A 27660-nucleotide genomic window follows, 5' to 3' on the forward strand; every position below is an offset into this window, starting at 1 on the left:
GAGTGTATCAGTCATCCTTTCAGTGAGCCTTTGCCAAGAATGTGGCATATGGCAGGCTCTAGCAGGTGCTAGAATACGAAAACGAGGATAACAGAGATGCTACCCTCAAGGAGCTTGCTGTGGCAGGGGGGAGGACAGATACTGCAGGTGCTAAATCGTGAACCACGACTGTGGGGGCTGGAGAGGAGCCAGGAAGGTATCGTGGCCCAGTGGTCCTCCTTGTCCAACTTGACCCAGCGCTGTCACACACAAGAGTTCCTCAGAGGGGAGGAGCTCCCCCTCCCATGCTGCAGGTACCTGGGTGGGATCTGTCAGCTTGGAAAAGGAGCTTGAGAACAATCCGGAAACTTCAGCAGTCTGGGAGGAAAGGATCGCATTTACAGAGGTGAAGGCACTGTCAGGAGAAATGTGTGCTCACACATAGTTCATTCAGAGCAGAAAACAGGTAGCCAGCTACAAAAGATAGGGCTGACTTAGCCTAACCTTCCAGGCTGGAGTAGAGAAGGCGGTGACACGATGACAAATCCCATGTGCTTGGCACCACTCTGACACAGGTTTGTAGGCAAATGACTCAAAGCCTGACCCATGTTGGTGCTTCTTCGTAACTAAGTTCAGCATTCCAGAAAAGCCTCTCCAGGGTTACAGTGGTGATAGCCTCGTGAGAGCAAGGACCTTGTCTGTCTTGGTCACCATGGCATCTGCTGGCCAGCACAGCACCTGGAGCGTGGGAACCGCTGGCTAAGGATTTGTGGTCCAGCGAAAGCATAAGACTAGCATCCACATTCCTCCTTCTGGGCCCTGCTGGCCTGAAAGAGGCTGAAAGAGCCACAGCCTATTCATGGTTTCCCCTCCTTGACCAAGGAATACTCTGAGAGCCTCTGAATATTCCCTGTTATACCACAGGCCCCAAGCCTTTCTTCCCTTCCCGAAGGAGGGCAAGAGTGTGACCCTGTATTATAAAGGGACGTGTCAAAGTCACCTTTGCTGCTCACGTCCTCAAGTTGTCATTCAGGTCAGTCTGTCAAAGGGTGTGTAGGGCTGCATCTGAAATGAGGCCATGATCAGGGTTCCGCTGCCAAAAAGCAGAGCTGGACCGTGTGCTCCCTTCCATTTACCCCCGTGCGCTGGAAGTCTTCTGTGGAAAGCCGAGTTGTTTGGGTTTCTTGTTTATTCTGAAGTTCCTCAAACTAGTTCCTCAATTTCAAAACCAGTCACCAGTAACTACAATGAACTTGAAGCCTCCTCCCTTCCAGGGAGGCTGAACCTGTCTCTCTCCATCTGCTCTGAGCACAGGTAGACCCTGCTTGAAGCCAGTCCCACCTGGGAAAACAGAGTTACAAACCGAGAGAGGAGGGCAGGGGCTGTGTTTCAGTGGGATTAGCCATAGCCCAGGGAACTGCTCCTTGCTCAGAATCCAGTTCAGGAGGTTAAATAAGGAGAACTGTTTTTCACAACCAAATGTTGCTTGTAATGATGACCTCAAGGCTTGACAAGATCCAGAAGTGCATTTTGACTCATCAAACGAAAACCGATCGTGTTTGGCATGATTTTAGCGTCCGGGGCAGTCGGTGGCACTCTAATCTTTGGAAATTAATCATCACCAAATGGTATACACTGTAGCCCCACTTAATCAAGATGTTTAATGACACAAAGTACCCCACCAAACACACTTGAATTTTTTTTTGACATAGCATACATTAAAAATTCCCTGCTGGTTATTGTATAAAATGAGGCATGCATATGTTGTTTGGGGTTTTTTCTTTCCTCACTACTACTACCCCCCGCCATTCTCCTGCGTACCAATTCCATAACTGTGTGGATCAGTGATGTCCCAGTGGCGTCTTCTGTATGCTATTGGCTCTCCTCATGCAAAGGATTCAAAAGTTGAATTGAAAATGCCATTATAACACTTTTCTTTTAAAGCTTATGCAATACCTTTATCAGGGGCCTGGAGACAAAGTACCGACCATATTTGTGACGATAACTAGCTGATGCTTGGGGTTTTGCTATTAAACAAACAACAACAACAACAACAACAACAACAAACCCACAGTAAAATAACCTGGAGCCAGGCCTTCTAAAATGCATGGCACATTTGAACTTTGTCATAGAATTGGTCCTTGCGATGGGCCCAAGTGTGCGTGACCTGATACCCACGCTGGGCATGGGTAGGCTAAAGGAACATGGGCCTGCCACGTGTCCAGCTTGGAGTCTTTGCTTCCCATTGCCATTTTTAAAGTTGCTTTTCTCCAGAACATGGGCTGGCTATGTTTATGCTCCCTAATTGAGATGCTTCCTCCTGGGTCAGTCCCTGAGTTTCTCACTAACAAACCTTTGGCTTGTGGCAGCTTCTGCATTTGGGTCTCAATTTTTAAAACTTTAGATCCCGTGAAAATAGAGTATTATGGTTAAGAATATGTACTTTGACAAAAGAACCCTGTGCACAAATCCAGCTTCTGCCGATTCCTTGCAGAGTAGTGAGTCAGACTAATTATTTGAGCTCCTGAGCCTCAGTTTCTTCCTCTGTATAAAAGGAACAATATTAGTGCCCCGCTCACAGAGTTCCTGGGAGGGTCTAAGAAACAATGCATGCATTACCTAATATGTAGCAAGCAATAGTAGCTGGCATTATTTTTATTATTATTGACACTGACATGTAATTAACATGTATATACACAGCAGCAGATTGTTGAAAACTTGAGCTGTCAAGGAATTCTGGGTCCTGGTTTATCATGTGCCAGCAGTTCGTTCCTCAGTCCATTCGGAGCTGGGCACTGCCAGCAGAGGGAGAGGCTGGACAGCACGTGCAGAACGCACTTCAAAGAACATTCCCCTCATAGGCTGGCCTTGCCTTGCTGACTGCTTCTACCCTTCTGGTCTTGGGATTCTCCCCTTCTTCTTTGACAGCAGCTGTTCCAGACCTTCCTCCTGACACTAGGGCTGCTGGCTAGAGGCTCTGCGAGGTGGATTTCAGCTCCGCAAAGACTTTCAAACAACTGGTACTTCCAGTCCCAGAAAGGACGGCTCATCTTGTATGAGCTGCCTTCTCATTGGAGGTTTTGCTAACATTTACAGAGCACCCACTGTGTTCCAGGCACTGTATTGGGCATTTAAAGATGGCTTCTTGCATTTAGTTGTCCTGTAAAATCCTGTTGTTTCCGTTCAAGCATCCCTGTTTTACACATGAGACATCTGAGTCTCAGAGGAGGTGATCTGCAGCTGGTCACCCACCGGAGTATCAGAGACTGCAGTTCCATGTCAGACCTTTGGACTCCAGGGCCATCCTGTTATGTAGCTGGGTGGCCATCCTCAGGATAATTAAGTGATATGTTGGAATAAATGACCTCCAAAGTCCCTTTTGATCCCGAGATCATTTTGTGATTCCTTTATTTATGCAGCTGACCCTTCTCCCCAACTAGATTATAAGCACCTTGAGGGCAAGGATAGCATCTTTCTAGCAAATAACTGGTACACTGTTTGGCACATTGAAGTGGGACAATGTCCATAATCTGTTGTGGGTTTTTTGTTGTTTTTTAGGGTTTTTTTATTTTGTTCCCTCCTCCCTTCCTTCCTTCTTTTTTTCTCTAAGCACTTTGTATGGTTGAAATTTTTACAGCGGACAAGTATTACTTTTGTGGTTGAAAACAAAATACAGATAGAAAAAAGAAACAGGGTCAGATATTATGCAAAGGAAGTAGGAGAGATTTGCCAGAACAGCTTGCCTCCTTCAGGTTGCCCAGATTCAGACCAACCCTCGGGTCCCACCCGTGACGTAAGCGGGGAAGGAGGGGCCGGCGGCTTTGTCTCAGGGCCAGTTCCGCTGTATGTCCCACTCTCTGTGGAGCCGCTTGTGCCCACAAGCGTTTCTTACATCCAGCACCAGCACCCAGGCCGTGGCCTCGGTGACTACAAAGAAAAGCAAGGACGCCGTGGCCTTCAGAGTTGAGGACGACTGACAGGGCCATCTTTGAGCACCTTCCTACTTCTTGAGTCATAACTGATAAAACCCACAGCCCCCAGTGGGAAACAAGAAAGAGACAGAAATGAAAACCAAAACCAGGAGGGACGGGCTTGCCCATCTCCAGCCTTCCGTTTCAGTAGCGCTGCCGCCGGAACTCGCTGACCAGCCACAGAGACGCTGGTGAGGCTCGCAGGGTGGGTTAGGGGGTATTTATTATCACGTATTTGTTAAGCCCCACTCACAATATGAACCAGTTGCCTCTTCAATTCCCATACCATGAGACCTTTTTTTAGTGATAGCTTGTTTTCATTGTAAAAGTAACAGGTAACTGGGCTCCCCTTAGAGGGATGAGGCAAGGATGAGAAGGCCTTACACTTCTCACTGTATATCCCTTCTGTATTTTTTTTAAACACTTGGAAACATTATCTGTTTAAAAATGTAAACTGAAGAAAGTAATACATGCTCTCTGAAAAAAAATGGAAAAATTTGAAAAGTATAAAAAAATATTAAAACACCAAGAGTGAGCCATTGCTGCGTGTCTGTGCTAGGTGTCTGCATTTTTATTTTTTTTTTAAGATTTTTTAAAAGATTTTATTTATTTGAGAGGGGGAGAGAGAGGCAGACTCCCCGCTGAGTGAGGAGCCCAATGTGGGGCTCGATCCTAGAACCCTGACCTCATGACCTGAGCTGAAGGCAGAGGCTGAACCAACTGGGCCACCCTGGCGCCCCTTTTAAAATATTTCATTTATTTATTTATTTTAGATAGAGAGCGTGCACACAGGGTGGGGGCGGGCAGAGGAGGAGGGAGGAGGACAAGCAGACTCGAGCTGAGTGCTGAGCCTGACATGGGCTCAGTCCCACCCCCCTGAGATCACAACCCCAGCCAAAACCATGAGTCAGAAGCTCAACTGACTGAGCCACCCAGGTCCCCCTGGGTACATTTCTATAAAGGTCTGTGTAGTATACAGACACAGGCTAGGTGGGATCATACTTTAGGTAGAATTCTGAATCTAGCTCTGTTAATATTGTGTCCCATCAGTGTTTTTCCACATAGTTAAAAATTATTTGTAAACATTATTAATGGCTGTACCATGGTTTATTTAATGATTATCCTCCCCTGTATTAGACATTTTTGTTCCAGCTTTTACTATTGTGAAAAGACAGCATCTCTAATGATGCGTCTTTTTCCATAATTCTGTTTGCTCCATTACCTAGACACAGTTCTGAGTTGTGCACACAAGAAATGGCAATCTCCTCTTGGTATAATGCTTTCTTGTTTCCAGAGTTCTTTCCTCTGTGTGATTTCATTTGAGGAGTAAGGGGGGTGTGGTGTGATTAAGGGCCAGGGTGAGGGTGAGGAGAGTGAGGAGAGCCAGTGTCACAGGCAGTCAGAAGTCAAGGCTTCAGGGGCGCCTGGGTGGCTCAGTCAGTTAAGCAGCTGACTCTTGGTCTCAGCTCAAGTCATGATCTCACAGTCGTGAGATCGAGGCCCGTGTCGGCTCTGCGCTGAGTGCAGAGTCCGCTTTAAATCCTCTCTCCTGCTCCCTCTCCCTCCAGCTCATGTGCTTTCTAGCTCTCAAATATATAAATAAATTAAATCCTTAAAAAAAAGAAAGAAAGAAAGAAAAGAAAAGGAGGCATCAGTGCAGTGAAGCCATTGGGAGGGACTTCTGGAGGCCTAAGTCCGAGCTTGGCGGTAAAGGACAAGAGGACGTGCAGGGTGGCCTGCACAAGACAGGGCACCCACAGGGACCTGCAGATCTGAGCAGCGAGCGAGTCAGGCATGGAGATGTCAGACTGGCCACAGCCAAACCCTGTGTTTTTAGGGAAATAGTGGTCAGACGGATTATGGACCGCAGAGCTGATACTGGGCCCATAAGTAGTGCATAGCCAACAGAAGTCTTTGAACTTGAGGTTATCTTAAGGACATGATGTTTTAAGATTAGCTTGGGATGGGAGGGGGTCAGGGAGAAGCTGGAAGTGGGTGAGGCCTGTGCCAGTAGAACAGACAGGAGGTGATTGCCTTGAACGTTTGAAGGGGCCCGCAGACAGCAGTGTCTATGCGTGTGGGGCCAGCCAGCACGGACGGCCGTGCGGTGGCAGCTGGAGGACAGTCAGAGATTTCGTTCCACACATTTCACTTACCTAGCAGTTTGGCCTGTGGCGTTGGCGAGACTCAATTTTTGTGGGCATGACGGGTCTTTATTTTAAAATTGATCTGCAAGATTTTAATGATCGATGTGCGTTCGCATTTCCTATCCTTCTGAATGCGAAATGCTGAGGCAGGAATGCTCTCGTGGGAAGCAGGCCTCGAGGTGGCATGCCAGGCAGGTTTGGAGATTCCTCCGCCTCCGCTCGCTCGGACTGCTCCTTCCTCCTTCCTCAAATGTGTCTCTAGGTCCCAGTGCTCACTCAGCCTCTCTGCCTGGGGGAGAAAATGAAGCAAGGCTCCCAGAGGCCTGTAGCTTGGGGTATTGTCAGCCTGGGCTGGGGAGGGGGGTGTGAGTTCTGCCCCAAGGGCCCAGTTTACATGTCACTACCCATGTCCGCCATCTGCCCCTACCCTGTAGGTTCCTCCCTCTGGAACTCGACCCCTGAATTCTACCCCTCTTGCTAAGAATTAAAACCCTGCGTGACCTAAGCTTTGCCCACCAGCAGCTTGGGGCTATTTGTGCCTCTTCCTGGACTCGCCTCTGTGCCTCGGCTTTGCCATTCCCTCCACCTGGCATACCTTCTCCTTCTCAGGCAGTCTTTGCTCCCCCTTGACACTTAGCCCGAGGGCTTTAGGAAGCCTTTCCTGACACCCACCAGGCTGAGCACCTGTCCCTCCAGGTGTTCCCGTTGCGTCTGCTGGGTGTGTCTGTCTGTTGCCGTGTGACCGTGCTGTATTGTGATTTTCTGACTACTGGTCTCCCTCCCGTGGTAGACTATGAGCTCTTCCAGGGACTGGGGCTTCTTCCTCAGTGTACGCCCAACACAGCACAGAGCCCACCCCCCAGCAGACCCAACCCGTGCTCAGGGAATGCTGTGTTATGAAACCCTGCGGTTCTATTGGACGGGACACTCCAAAGCAGAGCCCTCACTCATCCATGAAGCCTCAACTTGCCACCAGCCTTTGGATTTTGAGGCTCTTTATTGGGTGCATATAATTTATATCCTTTCATCTTAAATATTTTGTCTGATAGGAATATTACGTGTCTTTGCTTAAGTATTGGTCTGGCATATCTCTTTTCATCCTTTATTTTCAGTCTTTTTTTTTTTTTTTAAAGATTTTATTTATTTATTTGACAGAGAGAGAGACAGCCAGCGAGAGAGGGAACACAAGCAGGGGGAGTGGGAGAGGAAGAAGCAGGCTCATAGCGGAGGAGCCTGATGTGGGGCTCGATCCCAGAACGCCGGGATCACGCCCTGAGCCAAAGGCAGACGCTTAACGACTGCACCACCCAGACGCCCCTATTTTCAGTCTTTCTATATAATTTTATTTTGTCTCTTTTAGTAAGCATCTAGCTGGATCTTTTAAAATCCTATCTGACTGTCTAGCTTTTCATAGGTGGGCTTAATTGATTCGTGATGAATGCTGCATTAATACTTCGACTTACCTCTGTCAGCTTCACTTCTGTTTTCGTTTTATACTTAGTGTCCTTTTCTTTGCTACTTTTTTCCTTCTTTCCTTGCCTTTTGTTAGAGTGACCAAGTTTTCTGGGTTGTTTGGGGGGGGGGGGGTTGGGCCTTCTGGATTAGAAACTCTGAATTGTATTTCTATTCTCTTTTTTTTTAACATTTTATGTATTTTATTTGAGAGGGAAAGAGAGAGTGAGCGCATGAGCGAGCAGGGGGAGGGGCAGAGGGAGAGAATCTCAAGCAGACTCCGCACCAAGCGCAGAGACCCCGATGTGGGGCTTGATACCACGACCCCAAGATCATGACCTGGGCTGAAACCAAGAGTCAGACACTCAACCAGCCAAGCCACCCAGGCGCCCCTGCATTATTATCCTTATATTTAGTTACTCTTAAATTTTAACATTCATATTTAATTATGATTTTTTCTAATGAAGTGTAAATAGTTTTATATGTAAATTTCACCAAAAGGCAAGGCTTTTGTCACTCTTTACCCATTGAACAACCCTCCCACCTTTCTTCCTTGCTTATTTCTAGAACTTAATGTTTTATGGCGGCTTAAACTTTTTTTTTTTTACATTCAATGGTTAATTAAATTAACCCACCTATCCCATGGATTAATTTAATTTCCATTGTTTTTTGCATCCCGCTTCTTCTCTGGCTTACTGTTCTGCTTGCCATAGCACATCATCCCCCAGTGACTCTCCCAGTGAAGGTAGTGCCATCTTTCCTGGAATTTGTGTTTCTGTGTGTGTGCTTGTATGTGGGGGTTTGTTGTTGTTTTAAGACAATGGAATGACCTGTTAAAACTAATCAAGTTAAACATTCTAACGTCCCAGGAACAGGTGGTGGTGTAACCCACCTAGAAGTCTGACCGGTTTATTGCTGATTCAGCTTTTACCGGAGACCCTTCATCTTTAGTTCTTGGCCTACGCAGGCCAAGCAGTCGGTACGAACAGCGGCAGCTCCTGTGGGCAAAATAGGAGCAGTGATAGCCTCATGGGTAGTAATACCGCTCAGGTCCTTGATGTTCTAGATGCCTCTGCCAACAAGCTCTTATTCTAGAATGGAGCTGGGACTCCTTAGGTCCCCGGGGAGAGGGCCAGGAAGCTTTAGCTCGAATCCCATGGTAGACGATGCTCTGGTTGTGTACATTGGGCCTCATTTGTTTCTGCAGGCCTCTTAGCTCCTAGAGCCTTAATTTCTTCATCTGTAAAATGGGAATAATATCACCCACCTCGCGAGGTTTCTGTGAGGTTCATCAAAGTGGATAAAGCACCTTGCGCATGCCCAACGCACAGAAGACGTTGAATGAACGATCCCGGTTAGTACAGGCCCTGCACTTAGGGGACACTCACTGAACATTGTGCAGTGAATGCAGGAGCTTCGTTGAGGGGATAGGTTATAAAGGATAGATATTAATAAAGGAAGAAGGCATTTTCTACCAGAGGAACAGGATGAGCAAAGGAAAGGAATCGGAGGCTTACCCGTTGCTGCTGTGCTCGGGCAAGGGAGAGGAGCCGACTGGTCAGAACAGAGGCCAGGGGTGGGGGAGTTTGGGGAGAGCAGGCAGGGCAGAGAGAGGAGCCAGGACTGAGCGTGTATGAGGATCTCTAGAACTGCCGGGCCAGATGGCTGTTTTTGCCAGGCCAGCTCACTCTGCCTGGCACTTGACCTTGGTTCCCCTTCCTGCACAGCCCCTCATTCTTGATAGGCAGAAGCCAGCCCAGTGTGGCCCAGTGGCCAGGCAAGCTGCGGGCTTAAAAGAGGAAGCATCAGAATAAGATTGGTTTTCAACTAATATCTTATTAAGGAAGTTGAGTCATTCTACTTCTGCTATTTGTCCCCTCTGGGCATTCAGAGGAGGACAAGTTTTTACTTCCAGATGAAATAGTCATGAGAGGGATTTGCCCTGGTCTGCCCTGATCCCTCAGTGGACATTTCCAAGATGACCCTGTAAAACGAAGATTTTTTATTTGCCTTTTATATACAGAGACCGAAGGCTCAGTGTGTTGAATGCCTTAGCTACAGCTGAACCCCTTGACTCTGGCGCCAACACCGAGAAGTCCCCTTGTCTCGGTGATGGCGTTTATGAGGCAGGTGAAGGGCAAGAGAATGAACTTTCATTCAACATCTTCTGTGGGCCGGGCAAACCGACTGGCATTTCATGTAATCGGCCTCATCCGGTCCTCAGAACAAGCCAGAAGCAGCCGAGGGAAGAATCTCAGTGGCCTGCTCGAGGTCGAGCATTCGGGCTTGGAGACAGCCGCGTGGGTCCAGCCCCACCCCTGCAACTTGTAACTGTGCGGCTGGTCTGGCAGGCCCCTGACCTTCTCCGAGCCTCAGTCTTCACATCTGAAAATGAGGTCAATAATGGTAGGTGCTTAGTGAATATCGACAGTGATCATTCTGAATTGGTCACCCTGCCCTCAGATGATCCTGACAAATCGGTTACATTTGGGGAACTAGAAGGAACCTCAGAAGATTTCCTAGGCCACTGGTTTTCAAGCTCTCTTTCTTAGAAGAGAGGACCTAGGTTTCCACAGAAATCCTTGGCGGATGAAGGGAAGCTGAGCACGTGAGGCTCCTGCCCACCTTCTCCAGCAGAGCAGCTGTGTCTCATGGGAGTTACATATCATTTGCTTGCTTCTAGCTCTCTTATATATTGGGCGTTGAGCTATGATTTCATTTGACAAAAATGGTCCCACTGCTTTTTTTTAAAAAGTTGCCAAGGCTAGAACCCATATCTTCTGGTTCCTAGTCTGGTGTTTTTACTGCACTTACTAAAAAAGGGAACTGAAATATGAAGGTTATCATCATTGAAGATCAAAATAAAACATATTTTTGTACCTTCCGGTTAATCGGCAATTCATTTAGCCTAAATTCCAGTCCTGTCGCAGAATCCTAGGAACAGAAATTTTGCCGTCAGAGAAAACATTGCTATCATAGCCTTAAACAAGAACTGTCTGATTGAACTTCCTGCAGTGATAGAAATGTTCTCTATCTGTGCTTTCCAGTATGGTAACTAGTGTAACTGAGGAACTGATTTTTAAATTTTACTTAATTTTAATTGATGTAAACAGCCACACATGGCTAGTGGCTGCCATATTGGACAACGCAGCCTTACAGTATAGACCGGGGGTCAAATGGTAGTCCGGCCCCTTGTCATCAGAATCACCCAGAGAACTTGTCAAAAATACAGATTCTGGGGGCGCCTAGGTGGCACAGTGGTTAAGCGTCTGCCTTCGGCTCAGGGCGTGATCCCGGCGTTGTGGGATCGAGCCCCACGTCAGGCTCCTCCGCTAGGAGCCTGCTTCTTCCTCTCCCACTCCCCCTGCTTGTGTTCCCTCTCTCGCTGGCTGTCTCTATCTCTGTCTAATAAATAAATAAAATCTTTAAAAAAAAAAAAAAATACAGATTCTGGGCCTAGTGCCCAGGAACTGATTCTGTAGGTCTAGGGCAAGTGCATTTTAGAACTCATCTGGTTATTCTAACTTGCAGTCAGGTAGGAAACTGCTACATTATTGAGCTCTTTTTTGGCATGGAAGAGCAGTGCCAGAATCAGGCATTTAACCCTGGCCTTGATCTTCTAAAGAGATTACGGCAATCTTCTGGGGAATGTCAGACCCTTGGAAAATATAATGGAAGCTGTGGACCTCTTCCCTGTAAAAATATAAACTGTATAAAGTTTCTGCAGCTCACAGACCATCCTGAAGCTGTCCTTGAACCCACGTTAAGAACTCCCCAACTTGGGGGCACCTGGGTGGCTCAGTCGGTTAAGCGTCTGACTCTTGATCTCAGCTCAGATCTTGATCTCAGGGTTGTGGATTCAAGCCCCACATTGGGCACCACGCTGGGCATGGAGTCTACTTAAAAAAAAAGAAAAAGAAAAAGAAAAGAATTCCCCAATTTGGACAGAAGAGCTTTACTAGCTGGTGAGGGAGCCAAGTTTGTGTCAGGACCCAGGAGCCTTGCCCACAGCAGGCATGTCATACAGATATGCCCAAGGGTCTCTCTGGCATTGTCCCAATCATTCGTACTCCCAGACTTCTCCTAGGGGTCATCGAGGCCCCATAGAAGACAGACGAGCAGTGTACATGCACCAGGCCCTAAAAGAATACTGAATCAATAACACGCCTTTCCTTTCCCCTTTGGCTTCGTGGCCTTGTAGGTGAGCTGAGTGGGTTTGGCTATTACCAGTGCCCACATCTTCAGCTCTGACAGCAGAGGAGCAGGACGCATTTGAGGCCGGAGTGGAGCTGGGAATAGCATCCAGACTGAGTAATGGGTCAGGATTTTGACTTGCCCTCAAAGGCAGAGACGCAACTGGCTCAGTCTTCACTCCCCACAAGCTACAGGAGAAAAAAGGGGCAAAGCTGCAGAGCAGTGGTCTGGGGCAACAAGCCAGAGGCAAAGCCCAGGGCTAAAACGGCTACCTGGCCAGCAGTCCCGGGCTTAATGCAGAACCTATTTTTTGTAGGTCAGAATCCTGGTAGAAGTGGGGAAGGAGGGAGAGAGCAAACGTGTGAATGTGTAGGAGAGCTGCTGTCAGGCCAGAGTATCCTGAGAATAGCTTCTTGAACTTGGAGGCTATCAGTGAGGGTCTGAGTCATGGTCATGTGGCACAGGAGAAGCTGTGCAGCTCCCAGACTGTGATTTTGTGCCCCTGGGAGGTGAGGGTCAGCCTGTTTTCCCGTGCCCTTCACAGGTTCAGCTGCCAGCTGCTGGGTTAGCTTCTCAACGGCCTGCTTGTTCCCCCTCTGCCTGCCAGGCTGTTGGATGAGTCATCAGGGAACTGCAGAGGGGGCCCGTAGCCCGGCTGTCTCAGACTCCGCTTCTCTGGGACTGGGGAGCCCGGCCTGCTCGTGGTGGGGGGATCAGGGCCAGTGGCCAGTGGCCCAGGTCACTGCCAAGGCAACAGAATGGCTCCTGGGGGTGAGGGGCAGCCCCCCAGCCTCTCTGGAGGGCTTTAGCTCAGGATGAGCCCTGTCCGACAGAGACAGGCCGTGTGAATCAAAGCACAGCTAGAGCTCAGACAGCTGGGTGCCCTTGCAGCCACCACTGACAGCTTGGCCTCCTTTCTCTCACTCCTCAGATGGGACTTTCTCTTCATCCCTGGTGCTCGGGATCAGCCTGTCTCTGAAGGTCATCCTCTGATACCCCCATCAGCCAACATCGATCATCTCATCCCTGCCCCCCTGTGCTATATGCTGAGGGCACCACCCCCGCCCGCAGGAGCCTTCTGACCAAACAGGGCCACGAACTTCTCCTTGTGTTTGCCTGGAGCCCAGGAGACTCGGGGAGGGGACGGCACAGCCTGGAGCTAGGGGTTCTAGGTCCTGGGCCTGCGGTGCTGCACAAGGCTGGGTGACCTTGGGCAAGTCTCCACCTAATTAGCATCAGTTTCTTGCAGTGACAAAGAGATTAAAGCACTAGCGAGGCCCCTTTCGGTGCGTCTTTAATAGTGTTAGGTTCCCAGGGCTTGGGGTTTGTTTTCAAGACCCCTTTTCCCCTGGCAAAGAGGCTGAGACGGGGCACCTGGGTGGTGCAGTTGGTTACGCAGCCAAGTCTTGATTTCAGCTCAGGTCCTGATCTCAGGGTCCTGAGATCGAGCCCCGTGTCTGATTCAGCGCTCAGCGGGGAGTCTGCTCAAGGATTCTCTCTCCCTCTGCCCAGTCGTTAAAAAAAAAAAAATAAGAGGCTGAGACAGGTGGGCGCTTGGAAGTCAGAACAGCCCTTAGACTTCTCCGGGTCATCAGGTAACAACGAAGCCGCCCGCGCGCCTCCCCAGCGGCCGGCATTCAGGGCCGAGCCTGGGCGTCTGTGCTGAAAGCTGGAGCTGCTCTGAGTTCCGAGTCGGCGGACCCTTGAAGGCAGAGATGGAAGGACCAGATTCGTAGTGACAGACAAGCGCATCTCAGCCTCACCTACCCCCCCCCCCCTGAGTTGAGCTGGTTCCGTGCTTCGTGGCTGTTACAGTGACGCAGACTCAGTAGAAAGAGGGCTTCAGCCTGGAGATGCCCAGCCCCTCGCCGTCCCAGGTCAGCTTCTAGCCTCGCAGGGCAGAGGGCCAGCGGCCTACCGCCCGCCTTTCCACACCAAGAGCCAATGGAGCTGTGTTTAGGATGAGTGAGCTGCCGGCCGGCCGGGAGGCTCCATCTGTTAGCGGCAGCTTTACAGCAGCTGGCAGAGAGCGCTCATTAGAAACCTGTCTGAATGTGGTGCCTTCTCAGGCTCGGTGGCAAGCAAGTCCCGACCCAGAGGGACCTGTGCTTTGGGAACTCACAGTCCTAGTCTTTCAGAAGGTTCCCACACGGTAATGATCCCAGATCGGCGCAGATCTCTTTCATGGCAGTGCCAGTCTGCGTGCTGTTGGCACAAGATTGTCTCAACACCGGGCTCACTCTCCCCTGGGGCTCCCAGGGAACACACAGGGCTGCTGGAGCCCAGAAAGACGCGAAGCCCCGTGCTTTGTCTTCAGAGTTGCCTGAAAGAAAACTGATACCTAGGAGAGGTTTTCAGCAAATGAGTATGGACATTACCAAAGGAAGCATGTCAGTTCCTTCTGGAAGGCCACAGACAGATGCATCCTGGGAAAGGAGCCAAATGGTTGTGCTGGCATTTGCATGCTGATTTGTAGACTTTGTAAAATGTCATATATGTGTGTGGAAGGTACATATGTCCACACATAAATCTACACACACACACACACGTATCTACCTCCTGCTAGGGAACAAAAACTTGGTTTTTCCCATTTGGAGAAAAGCCACTGTGGCTGGTGTAGACATGTCCTCTAAGAAGGCAGGGTTTGTGCAGGGTCAGCGAGGTGACTGGTGGTTTTGGAGTATGGAATCCACCACCATGTTCCAGGGGAGCAAAATTTGGCATAAAAAGACAACAGAAAGAGATTTGGCCATTATTTATAAAAGCAAGAAAGAACAAACGCAGATGTCCGAGCCGAGGCCATCCCGGAGGAAGTGGGCTGGACTCCGCCTCACTGGGCAGAGTGGAGGAGTCGCTTATGGCGGTGTGCTAGTAGGAGCCAGGGTGGGGGCTCTTGGAACAAGAGCCTCATGGAACAAGAAAGGTCGACTCCTTTGCCCCTTGGAGTGTTTGGAAGATAAATATATGAAGCAGAAAGAGGCCAAAGCCTCTCCCCTGCTTTTCTCCTCTAACCCAGCCTGTTCTGCATCTGGTCCCTCAGGGTGCGCGTGAGCCTGGGAGATGGCAGTGATGGAAATGGCCTGCCCGGGCGCTCCTGGTTCGGCAGCCGGGCAGCAGAAGGAGCTCGCCAAAGCCAAGGAGAAGACACAGGCAATGGGGAAGAAGCAAGGCCCCGTCAACAAGCTCGAGGCTGTGGAGAAGAGCCCCGTGTTCTGCGGGAAGTGGGACATCCTGAACGACGTGATCACCAAAGGCACCGCCAAGGAAGGCTCCGAGGGAGGACTGGCCGCCATCTCCATCATTGCCCAGGCCGAATGTGAGGGCCCAGGCCGGGGCTGGTGACAGAGGGCCGGCGGGCGGGCCTGCAGAGTGGCAGGGCACGGGGGAGGGAGGTCAGCGTGTCTGCTCTCGGAGATTTTCACAAGACACAACTGGGGGGGTGAGCCAACAATGATTCAAAGTGGGAGCTATCCCCATGCCGGGGACTGGAACACAGAAGGGAGGAGTGCTGTGTGGACACCTTTGTCCATCATGACCAGAGCGGGGAGGAAGCCGGGAGGCTTCACAGGTCCTGGGGCTCTTGGCAGGATCGTCAAGCAGGCCGTTAGCCTTGTGCTGTGACCTTGAGCGTCTCTGGAGAGGCCCCAGACAGGAAAGGCCAGGTCTCCTGGAAAGCCCCTTTGGGGCCTCTAGGCCCTTCACCACCTTCCACATTGAGGTGGCCCCACCCCAGAGAATGAACACCTGCTCTTCGGCCCGCTGGGCCAGTCGAGGGGACATAGGCCAGTACAGGGTGGGGCTCGTCCGGTCCTCTCTGCTTCTACTCACGATACTTCTAAATGGCTCGGCACAGTGGCTGCCACCAGAGCCTGAGAAACTCCCGGGTGCCTGGCTGAGGCCAGAAGTGCTCCTCTCTCCCCCCTGCCCTCCAAGGAGGTTTCTTGGGGTACAGCCTGGGGAGACTGGTGGCATTTTCCCACATATACACATCCTTCCCCTGTCTTCCACTCCCTTCTGACTGGTTTTTGAGGAGAGATGAGAGAATGCAGGTTAAAGCAGCGGGTGACGCGATGGCCCTAACGCGCAGACACGTGCATAGAGGAGCGCGGCGGCCGATGCTCACTGAGCCGTTACTATGTGCCTGTGTTCTGTAGACACAGCACGGTTAGTGACGTGAGGTGGGCGCCCTTCTGCCCCCTGTGATCGGCATTGCCCTCTGTTCTTGTTCAGAAGGGTGGGGCGAGAGTCCGTGAGAGGGGCTGGCATTGGCAGGGGGTGGGCTGGCATTCGCAGGGGGTGGGCCGGCGGGCAGGAGGTCTGGGAAGCCGGGGAGCGGCGGCCCGAGAAGGTGTCTGTAAGATTCTCTCCTCGGTGCCCCGTTCCTGCTCTCCCTTTCCTCCTTTCTGCTTGTCCATCCTCTTTTCCTTTACCCACAAGGTGAGAACAGCCAAGAGTTCAGCCCCACCTTTTCGGAGCGGATCTTCATCGCTGGGTCCAAACAGTACAGGTAAGGAGGCCAGCTCGCGTGGGACCCAGGGAACTGAAACCGCGTCCTCCCTCCCCCGGCTGCTCGCCCAGGCCGCTCCCAAGTGACCCCTGGCTCCCTCCTCTAGCACCTGTGGTTCAGCTCTTGGAACCCGCCCAGGTGTTCCTGGCTGAACTGCTCTGTCAGCCAAAGAAGCTTTTCAAAAGCTTTTCACAGCGTGTGGATGACTGCCTCTGGGTCCCCTCAGCTTGACATTTTATTTTTATTCTCCTCAGAGTCCTTGCTGCTCCCCCTTGTTTCCCATCAGTAGTAGGGAGGGTGCTGGGAACAGGAGTCACTTTGCCACTGGTGCGTGACCGTGAGTGCAGGCGCCGAGGGGCCGCTCCGACTGTGGGAGAAACCTGCTGGTGTCTTTCCTCCTGCGAGACACACCCAAGGAGGGATGAGGGTTTGGAAACAGGAGGGGACCGACAGACAGATTTGCAGCCGGGTGGCCCCATGGAAAGGAAGCCGGAGTGAGGCTCAGTCTGTTCCCAGGCTTCCCATCCCCAAAGACGATTTTTTGGCCAACTGTACATTGAACCCAGAGACAGGTCCCTCCTCGACCAAGAGGCACACTTTCCTACCACTGGGATTTGGAAAGTGCTCTTGATGAAAAAGGTTGTGGGCAGGGCTGGCGCCCTCGAACCAGAAATGCTCGATGTTTGATCAAATGCCTTATACTGCCCCCGATGCCTTTTGGCCCAGCGTAGGGGGTTTCTGAGGGGCCCATTTCTTTCAGCTGCCTGAGAGAAGCCCATAGGCCCTTAGCAGCCCCCTAGGACTGCTGTGAATCTGCCTCCTTTGTGGGGGGCAGAGGGTGAGGCCACCGGGGGGCAGCTGAGGCTGTGGTCCGCCCCACAGCTGTTTGGCAGCGGCTTTTTCAGACACTCTTCTGTGGCCAGTGCCTTAATACCAAGAGCCAGCTTGGGTCCACAGTGGTAGTGAGCCTCTAGGCTATCCAAGGAGGGCAGGCTCCCCTGGTACCAGGCGTCAGCCCAGCCATGGTGTCTGTGTTTTTTTGGTTTTTGGTTTTTTTTTAAGATTTTATTTATTTCAGAGAGAGAGTGCACAAGCGTGAGCCGGTGGGGGCAGGCAGAGGGAGAAGCAGACTCCCCGCTGAGCAGGGAGCCTGATGAGGGGCTCAATCCCAGGACCCCGGGATCATGACCTGAGCCGAATGCAGACACTCAACCCACTGAGCCACCCAGGCGCCCCAGTGGTGTCTGTGTTTATGCAGCAACTTACATTCCCAGAAACCAGGTATCTCCAGGAACCAGTGGAGGTGGAGGTGCCCAAACTCAACTGTTCCTCCGTCCAGAGGCAACAGAAACAAACTTTTTTTTTTTTTAAGATTTTATTTATTTATTCGACAGAGAGAGAGACAGCCAGCGAGAGAGGGAACACAAACAGGAGGAGTGGGAGAGGAAGAAGCAGGCTCCCAGTGGAGCAGGCAGCCCGATACCGGGCTCAATCCCAGGACCCTGGGATCACGCCCTGAGCCGAAGGCAGACGCTTAACAACTGAGCCACCCAGGAGCCCCCAGAAACAAACTCTTGTCAGAGCTGAGAGTGCCCACTGTGGAGTGTGGCCCTCTGAGTCATAGGGCCCCCCCGCCAAGGACCTCTCCAGGGACAGCCCACCCTGGAGAGCGGTGAGGGAACTTTGTGTCTGCCCATCCCCCCCCCCAGAAGAGCAGCGAGCACCCCATCACGGTAGTAATAACTGCTCTCTGTTGGAAGCTTGCCTTGGGATCAGGCGCTGAGGTCGGCTTTTTAAATGAATGGTCTCCTTCAAACCCCAGCTTCGTCTGCATGGCAGGAAATCCTACGCCCATTCTATAAATGAGAAAACTGAGTTTCCTTGGGTGTAGGAACCTTCCCACATTCACACAAGCACTCACTAAGCTAGGATCTGACCTCGGGGTCTCTACAACTCTAACCCTAACCGCAGTTAGCCGAGCCGTCCCACCCCCTGCCTCCTCACACTCAGCATGCGTATCTGTCCCTTTTGACAGCCAGTCCGAGAGCCTTGATCAGATCCCCAACAATGTGGCCCACGCAACGGAGGGCAAAATGGCCCGTGTGTGTTGGAAGGGGAAGCGCCGTAGCAAAGCCCAGAAGAAACGCAAGAAGAAGAGCTCAAAGTCCCTGGCTCAGGCAGGAGTGGCCTTGGCCAAACCCCTCCCCAGAACCCCAGAGCAGGAGAGCTGCACAGTGCCAGTGCAGGTAAGAGCCGCCACCACAGCCCAGACCCCAGGCTCAGGGGGCCTTCGGGATGGGGCCTGTGCCTCAGCCCTGGCCCTGTGTCCTAACACCTGCGCTTCCTCCCACAGGAGGATGAATCTCCGCTAGGCCCCCCATATGTTAGAAACGCCCTCCAGTTCACCAAGTTTCGGAAGGAGCCAGGCCTTGGCCAGCTGTGTTTTCAGAAACTCGAGGAGGGCCTGCGGCCAGCCCTGCCTCGCTCGGAACTCCACAAACTGATCAGCCCCTTGCAATGTCTAAATCATGTGTGGAAACTCCACCACCCCCAGGATCTCGGCCCCCTGCCCCAGCCCGCTCACCCCTTCCCCTACAGCAGACTGCCCCATCCCTTCCCATTCCACCCTCTTCAGCCCTGGAAACCTCACCCCTTAGAGTCCTTCTTTCTAGACAAACTGACCTGTATAGATAGCCAACAGCCCCTGTCTGGCCCTCCCCTGGGCAAACTGGCCTGTGTGGACAGTCCGAAGCCAGTGCCCGGCCCCCACCTGGAGCCCCGCTGCCCGTCCCGGGGCCCGCGGGAGCAGTTCTCTGTGGAGGAGTATTTGGTGCACGCCCTGCAGGGCAGCGTGAGCTCCGGCCAGGCCCGCAGCCTCGCCAGCCTGGCCAAGACCTGGTCGGCAGGGGGTTCCAAGCCCCGGAAGCCCAGCCCCGAGACTGAGGACAGCGAGGGGGTCCTGCTTACGGAGGTAAGCGATCCCCCGCACACCTGCACACCTGCTACCCGCGCTGGGGCCGAGAGCAGCGGCTCGGGGCGGGGGGGGGGAGCATCCCTGGAAACCTGCCGGACCCATTCTCTGCTTCCCACCTTGGGGGCAGGGGTCTTTGCTCTGTATCGAAGTCACCCGTGCACACGATAACACGTCAGATAGTAGGAAAGTGCGTCGCTTTGGCGAGAGGCAGTATCCCCCACTCCACCTCCAGGTCGCGCTTCAGGCTTTTTCGATATCTCTATTTTGAGTTCTTCTGATTGGTTCGCTCATTATTGCTGTCGCTGGTGTGTGTGTGTGTGTGTGTGTGTGTGTGTGTGTGTGTTAGGAATGATGCATATTCTGAGAAACAGGAATTGGCAGTGTCACCCACAGATGTTCACTCCCCACCCCTGCTGTGAAAGACAAGAACTTTGCCATGTGCACTACCCCCTGACCTGCCTTCTGCCCCCCACCCCAGCTCTCTGCTGGAGAGCTTTGCAACTCTGCGTCGTCTTAGCAGGCTTCAATTTCTGGGGCTTATTCCATCCATCTTGGACACGAGCCCTTGGCCCCTACCCCTCTTCGTGGTCCCTTCCCTTTCTTTTACCTTCCAGCTCCTGAGCTATGTTTTCATTGTCAAGGTTGTTGACAGTTCCGTTTCTGTCCCCAACCACAAAGCCTGGGGAGAAGGGTTTTTCATCCCGAGGATCAACTAGACTTGGGCCCCCCCACTGCGAAGCTCTCCTTTGCCTTCACCTTATTCCTGTAACCCGCTCTGGTCCTGCCCTTCCAGAGCCCGGCCTCAGACCCGGCGGTGTCTTTGGTTATAGAGGGCTCCACCCCAGCAGCCTGGCCAGGACTGCCACCCTTCGTCCCTCTGCTGCCCTGGCCACTGAAACGGGCCTCTCTCTCCTGCCAACCGCAGAAACTCAAGCCGGTGGATTATGAGTACCGAGAGGAGGTCCACTGGGCCACGCGCCAGCCCTGCCTGGGCAGAGGCTCCTTCGGAGAGGTGCACAGGATGGAGGACAAGCAGACTGGCTTCCAGTGTGCAGTCAAAAAGGTACGCCACAAAGAAAAAAGCATGCCCAGGCTCTGGGGGCTGCAGAGGGAAGCCGGGCAGGTGGCCTGTTGTGTTCCCTCTGCTTTCTGTCAGGGGCAATCCCAGGGCAGCCGTGGGTCTGACTTGTTAGCGGAGCCTGGCTGTCGCTGGGCACCCTGGGGTCAGCTGGAACCGGAAGGGACCAGTCTTAGTCACATGTCCCGGCCTGGGAGCTGCATTTGGTATGCGTGTACGTCGGAGTATGCAAGTGTGCACGTGTCCTGGGCCACTCCTGATGCCAGGGCCCTTAGGGGCAAGTCCAAACCGGGAAGGCAGTTGGCTCATCGTGGGATTCATGTAGAGCTGGAACCCCTAAACCACACGGTGGGGCTGCTCACACCTGGGCCAGAAGGTAATAACCAGAGCAGTGGCCTATACCTGACAGGGGCCTCTCGGACGAGGCTGGGCACTGGGGAGTCAGATGGGACTTAGGTTCGGGCTCAGCCTCCCATTGGCAGGAATAAGAGGTCCTGGGAGGTGGACATTATGAGGAAATGCGACTTAAACAAGAGACCGAGCCTTGTCTGTCTTCAGAGTTCAGCTGTGAACCACTCTTTAGGAAGGGGCTGGGGGAGGAGGCTCGTGTCGTAGGATTCGATGCAGGCAGAGGTGTGAATCACCTCTCCGCCTCCCTCACTTCACCAAAGGTAGACCTAGAGACCAGAGAGGGCCGTGTGCCTTGCCTAAAGCCACACAGCTAGGCCTAGAACGGAGGCCTCCTTCAGTCAGGTGGCCCTGTCCGGGCCCAGCAGCAGCAGAACACAGACCTTGGTGTCGGGCCTGCTCTCCTTCAGATGTCTTTTCTCCTACCCCAACTCTCAGCTCACCTCAACTGGAAGCCACCTTGTCCCCAGCCCAAACATGGCCACAGAGCTAGCGCCCTGGGCCTCAGGAGGCGGAAATGAGAAACAGTTCCATGGGCCATGTTCTTGGCCCACGGCAAAGGGAAATAAGCTAGTTCAGTGATGGGTCTTGTTTCCAAACGGGTTTTGTCAGGGACACTGTGATCCCCAAAAGGAAAGAGGACCAAACAGCCAGACCCGGCAGGGCCAGCGTGCTCGGGTCCCATGCAGAGCGGACGCCACTGGCGCTGCTCGCACGGGCACTTGTGGCTCTCCGCGGTGGGGACACACGTGGGGATGTGAATCACCTGGCTTGCTTGGCTTGTGTGGGGGCCGGGCTGTTCAAGTCTGAGAGTTGGGGCCGCTGGGTGATAGGCGGAGAGGGGACTATCCGTAGGTATTACCCCAAACTTCAGACATTCTGTGTCAAACAAGCAGGCTCCAGCCCCGCCGCCCGCCCCTGGCCAGAGCACGTGCCGGCAGCGCTGCACTCGTGCCTGCCTGGGTCACCCTCCTCCGCTGGAGGCCAAGGCTCCGTGCCTGACCTCCTCAGTCCCCCCGCCCCGCAGGCCATCGGAGAAGGCTCAGCTGTCCCTCCTGAGACGTGGGTGGGAGGAGAGTGAGAGTGTGAAGTGTCCCGGAGACCAATGCCCAGTGCTGGGGAGAGCTTAGTCACTGGGCCGCTCAGCTGTTCCCTGCTGAGGTCCTCTGAGTCCCAGGCAACAAGGTAAACAACCCTGATATAGCAGAAGAGGACAGATACTCCATTTCTCACCTCCCTGAGGCAGGCGGAAAAGCTCCAACCACAACGAATGGGCTCCCAAGCGCCAGAGCTGCTGCCCAGGCCCGCCAGAGCTGGCCGCCCTCAGACTCTGCCTCCCCCAGCCAAGGTCTCGCGGGGATGGCTCGTTGGCAGCCCGCACACGTGCCACCAGGCGGTCGGGGGGAGCCGGGCAGGCACGGGTGTCCTTTAGGATTTTCAGCTGGAGGGTCTGAAAACCAGTTCCCTGCTAAGAGGGTAGGGTTGGGGGAGGGGGCAGGGATCAGAGGTCGGGCTGCACAGGGGATCAGAGCAAGTCTGCGCACCCTCCCGTGTTGCCTGAGGAGGACCCAGCACATGGTACAACAGCACTTCCTCGGTCCTCCTCGACATCAGTGGCCTCCGCTCCGATGCTGATTGGCCATGAGTCCAGGGTTTAATGTAGGGGGTTTTGTTTTTTAAGGTTTTGTTTGATCTTTTAATTGCAAATAAACATAGGCTCATTACGAAACAATTCAGAGGATACCCCAAAACACAAAAGTCTCCCTGTTCCCCAATCCATTCTCAGAGGTGCCTGTCCTTTGACTTTTTAGACTTGTTTTATATATATATATAAACCGTATATATGTATGCATATGTATGTGTGTGTGTGTATATATGTAAACATGTAGTTTATTTTTAAAAGATTTTATTTGAGAGAGAGCGTGGAGCGGGGAGGGGCAGAGGCAAAAGGAGAAGCAGATTCCCCGCTGAGCAGGGAGCCCAGCCTGGGGCTCCGTCCTGGGACCCTGAGATCATGACCTGAGCTGGAGGCAGACGCCTGACTGAGCCCCCCAGGCGCCCCATAAATACGTAGCTTCGTTTTATTAAAATGAGATTGTGCTCTGGAGGCTGTGCCATGTTTTCCATGTGTTAGTAGCTCAGGGACGCATTTCCTCATCGGTACGTATACGGCAGCCAATGTGGAAGTTCAGACCCTGGTCAGCGGGTGGGCTTATAGACGGCGCGCTCCGGGGACTTTATTCTATGGCGTACTTGTGCGTCGTATGTACACGCACATTTTCGTTGAGGAAGTCTGTTTCGCGTATCAGATTTCCAGAGGGTTCTGTGGCCCAAAGAGGGTTAAGAACCATTCATTTAAGAACATCTGGCTTGAGCATGGAGTTCTGGGAGCCTCCTTTTGACTCTGCCACTCATCTTGGTTAGTGTGGCCTTGGCCAAATCCAACCCGCTGTTACCAAGCACAGGGTGCCAGGGGCTGGAGACAGAGTTGCAGAATCCAAAGGAGCTTGGGTTGTAATGGGGGATGGACTTTTACACGGCCTGGAGGTGGTAGAAGCAGCCATCAGCGCGGTACACGAGTGAGAGCAGCCTGGACACCCTCATTGTTGAGGAAGCAGAACTAGGACTAAGGGGAGAATATCTCCATGGTAAAGAGGAAATAAGGGGGGGAGCCCTCTGTTCGTTAGGCTACTATGTGCCCGGTCCTGTGTTAGTTACTTTCACATATTTTATGTTCCTGAGATCTTTAAGAGAATATACAGAATCGCAATTATCCCTTTTTTTACGGATAAGGTAAAATGGATACAAATACTTAACAAGAGGGGAGAGTCCCAAGAAGAAAAAATCAATGCCCAGTGTCCGCACGCAGGCAGTTAAGCCGAGGGAGGTGGCTTGTGGATTTGGCACTTAGGTGATGGCTGACCACACTTCCCCCCGGGGGTGTGCTCGCTCCTGAATGGATGTGAAAAAAATGGTCCGGATAGAAAAGCTCAGACTCCTGGAAAGGCCTTCACTGAGGCAGGGTAGCTGGCATCTCTGGAGTCAGGCTTCCCCAACCAAAATCCCAGCTGTGATACTGCCAGTGACCTTGGGCAAGTTACTTGTCCAGACTTCCACTTCTTTGCCTAGAAGATGAAGACAGTGAGAACGCCGCCCCACAGGCTGCTGTAAGATGCAAATACCGGGGCTTACAAAGCGTTTAGAACCATACCTGGCGTGTGTTAGGCGGTAAATACTAGTTTTGGGGTTTTTTTTTTTTAATTATTACTTTATTTTAGAGAGAGAGCACGTACACCCGCATGTACCTGTAGGGGGGTGGGGCAGAAGGAGAGGGAGAGAGAATCCCAAGCAGACTTCCCACTGAGCATGGAGCTCTATCCCACAACCCTGATGAGGGCACTGAACTCCAGGGAGGAGAGGTGGGCCAGCTGCTGGCCTGGGCAGGAAGGCCGTGTGCGTTCTCCCCACCCGCTCCTTTGGGACTGCCCTTTCTGCTTGCTCTCCCTGGGGCTGGCACAGACTTCTAATGCACCTTGTGTTTTGAAGCGTGCCCTCTGATTCCCTTGTGTCTGGGTGAGAATTTTTTTTAATTTATTTTTTTAAAGATTTCCATTTTTAAGTAATCTCTACACCCAACGTGGGCTCGAACTTACAGCCCTGAGATTAAGAGTCGCACGCTCTACCCACTGAGCCAGCCAGGCGCCCCTGGATGAGAATGTTTTTAACATTGTTTTAACATGGCTGGGACACTCCCAAGGACTTAGGGATTTCTTAATAGTTAAAGCAGAGGTTCTCGAATGTTCTTCGCAGCCCTTAGTGTCAGTAATTTTTTATGGCACCCATGCCAAAACAAGTACCTAAAAGTTCCCTTTACTGAGTAATTAGGTCACACAATAGTGTTTAGCCTAACTTAGTGGTCATTTGAATAACAATGCACGTAAGTGGAAAGAAAATTTTTCTTCTGTTCTTTTTTTTTTTAATAATATTTTCTTAACCACAATTACTAACAGGATATATGCCTCAGTGGGCACTACACAATTCTCAAATTTTGAAATCCGATTGGACACCCTCACCTTCCTTTCCTGCAGCCTCCAGAAAGCTAGCTTCGTAGGGATGTATGGGAAGACTGGAGCGCGAGCTAATACTGAAATCGAACTCTCTGGAACTAGTAGTTGGGGTGATGTCCCACAGATGGCCATCACCACTGCTTCCCTCCAATGCCAAACACCTGCAGCACCCGGCTGAGTCCTCCAGGGCGCCCCAGAATCCTGAGTTGTCCGGGACGCCCCAGAGTGCCCGCTCGCAGCTCGAGAGTTAAAGACATTGGCTGGGGTGCCGGGGTGGCACAGCGGTTAAGCGTCTGCCTTCGGCTCAGGGCGTGATCCCGGTGTTCTGGGATCGAGTCCCACATCAGGCTCCTCCACTATGAGCCTGCTTCTTCCTCTCCCACTCCCCCTGCTTGTGTTCCCTCTCTCGCTGGCTGTTGAATAAATAAATAAAATCTTAAAAAAAAAAAAAAAAAAGACATTGGCTAATCCAAGTCCTGTTGGCGAATTCCTTCCAGCTCAGGTTCAGAGCTGGAAACATGACAAGAGAGTCAAAGTTTATGCGAGGTGATTAACCAAACCAGATATTCTGTAACCAGAAGACATTTTCCACGGATAGGCGAAAGTCCAAAAGCCCAAAAGCCCCACATCGGCTGAGCTCGTGCCAAGTCAGCATGTCTCCAAGCAGACCTCTGCCAGGTCCTGAATGATTTCTTCCAGGCTGGTTTGGTTGCCACTGGCGCCCCCTGGTGGTACCTCTCAAGGCTAACACGAGAACCGGCAGCACCCAGAAAGGACAACACGTCTCTGTTGGGAATTCTAAGTGTTTAATAAGCTGCTCTTAATTGAGCTGGAGGAACTGGGCACCTGACGCTTCCTGAGCACCCACTGGTTGCCCCGCCTGGTGCTGATTACCAGCCCTCCAAATCCTCACTCTCCGCAGGAGCGGATACCGCTGTCACCGCCGTTTGCACATGGAAACAGAGCTTAGGGCAAGTGATCTATCTTTGGAAATGGCCCAGCCAGAGTCTCAGTCTAGGACGTTTGTATCCCAGGCCTATTTCTTCCCGCCATGCTACGCTGGTCCCTGCACAAAGGAGTATGTGGTCCTTGACCAAGCCACTCCCTCTGAGAAGCCTCTCTTAGGCCCAGATCCTGGGGAAACAGCTGCAAACAGAATAAACAAGCATTGCTCCGTCTACATGGACATTTTCATCCTCAGGGGAAAAGACAAATAATTCCAAGCTGAGAAGAGCACTGAGAAGGGTGCTGACAGAGCCAGGATCTTGGCTGCGTTGGCTCTGGCTGCAGATAAGATGGAAACCTGGCCTCTGGGGAATAGACATGATGTTGATAAACAAAAGGTCCCACGTCCTAGAAATGGCCCAGCCATTTGGGCTGGGGGAGAGAAAGTTCTGTATTTGGCACATTTGCGGGTGGGCAGCGTGCCAGGGGCCTGGATAAGGGTTGTAGTTTTTGTGTGATTCTAAGTGCTTCCACACACATCAGCAGTGCAGAACTTTAACCAAGTACTAGCAGTTGAACGTGGCCCCCAGGGTACACAGCTTAGTCTCTGAGGGTCCCTGCCTGGCCTCAGAATCGACACGAGGAATATCAGCAGTCTCCGTGCAGGGAGCACCGAGGGTCCTGCCGGGGAAACAGCCAGGGCGCTCACCCTGACTCACTGCTACCTCTGGGTCCTGCCAGGTGCGCATCGAAGTGTTTCGGGCAGAGGAGTTGATGGCATGTGCGGGACTGACTTCACCCAGAATTGTCCCTTTGTATGGAGCTGTGAAGGAAGGTCCTTGGGTCAACATCTTCATGGAACTGCTGGAAGGTAAGGAGCCAGGCGCCACTCTTTCCCCCTCATGGTTCAGAGCCAAGATTTGGGGTTTCCCCGAGTCTTGCCCATGTTGACCTTGGTCCCCAGTTACTCTATTTTTAACCTCTTGACCCTGTGACATTGGCAGGAAAGGCCTACTTTCCAACCACCTGCCCTTTGAAGGCCTTTGCCCTTGCCCTGCCTACAGGCCTGGAACTGCCCCATGTAAATAAAGACTGGCCATTGGTCTCCTTAGGTGGCTCGCTGGGCCAGCTCATAAAGCAGAAGGGCTGTCTGCCGGAGGACCGGGCCCTTTACTACCTGGGCCAGGCTCTGGAAGGGCTGGAATACCTCCACACCCGAAGGATTCTGCACGGAGATATCAAAGGTGAGGCTCACGCCCCAACCGCCCTGGTCCCCAGTGGGCTCCTTCCTTACCTCATCCTGCCTGATTTCCTCCCAGATCCTCTGGGCCTGCCTGGCCATCCCCTGCGGCAGGGCCTGAGTCAGGCTGACTAGGCCGTGCTGGTGGGAAGGGGAAGTGTTTCCCAAGCCCTCAGCCCGACACCATGGTTGCCAGTGGGCAGTGCTGCCCACACAGCTCCTGTGCGCCGGGGACCACGGGGGGAGGGTGGGGACAGCAGAGCTGAGCGGCAGTGTCCTGGGAGTAAACTCTGTCCCTGTACCTCAGAGATCCGCCTGCTACCTGCCCTCTAGCCTGAACCCATAACACTCCTGCCTTCCTCATGACTAACGGAAGTCCTCAGAAGCTGCCACGTAGGGTCAGCCAGAAGCTGCGTCACTGGAGGTCCAGATTGGGCTGGGGCCTGACGTGACTCACCTGTTCCTCTTCTTCTCTGGGTGGCCTGGCAGCTGACAATGTGCTCCTGTCCAGCGATGGGAGCCGTGCAGCCCTCTGTGACTTCGGCCATGCTGTGTGCCTTCAACCTGATGGCCTGGGGAAGTCACTGGTCACGGGTAAGCCCCGCCCCGCCCCCCCCCAGAATCACCCCACCCCCCCGACCCGCCGCCTCTACTCAGCATGAGCCCCTGCTTTGCGTAATAGCAGTCAGAGACGTGAG

The 27660-nt window shown here is 52.5% G+C and overlaps 1 protein-coding gene across 4 annotated transcripts in view; it reads left to right on the forward strand.

Moving 5' to 3' along the window:
• The window catches only part of MAP3K14 (mitogen-activated protein kinase kinase kinase 14), a 51726-nt gene that overhangs the window by 7234 nt on the left and 16832 nt on the right, over nt 1–27660 (forward strand). For 2 of the 4 annotated variants that reach the window (XM_048225302.2, XM_048225306.2), the window contains exons 2-10: nt 12675–13620; nt 14784–15059; nt 16181–16250; nt 18286–18496; nt 18604–19221; nt 20150–20287; nt 26464–26593; nt 26835–26966; nt 27452–27556. In XM_048225302.2, coding sequence (XP_048081259.2) covers nt 14804–15059; nt 16181–16250; nt 18286–18496; nt 18604–19221; nt 20150–20287; nt 26464–26593; nt 26835–26966; nt 27452–27556 — 1660 coding nt within the window. In that variant the 5' untranslated portion in view covers nt 12675–13620; nt 14784–14803. The remainder of the gene's footprint in view (nt 1–12674; nt 13621–14783; nt 15060–16180; nt 16251–18285; nt 18497–18603; nt 19222–20149; nt 20288–26463; nt 26594–26834; nt 26967–27451; nt 27557–27660) is intronic. The other 2 variants (XM_044389186.3, XM_026512603.4) reach the window with 1 other exon arrangement.

The sequence above is a fragment of the Ursus arctos genome, unplaced genomic scaffold (genome assembly GCF_023065955.2).
Source record: "Ursus arctos isolate Adak ecotype North America unplaced genomic scaffold, UrsArc2.0 scaffold_24, whole genome shotgun sequence".
Lineage (NCBI taxonomy): Eukaryota > Metazoa > Chordata > Mammalia > Carnivora > Ursidae > Ursus > Ursus arctos.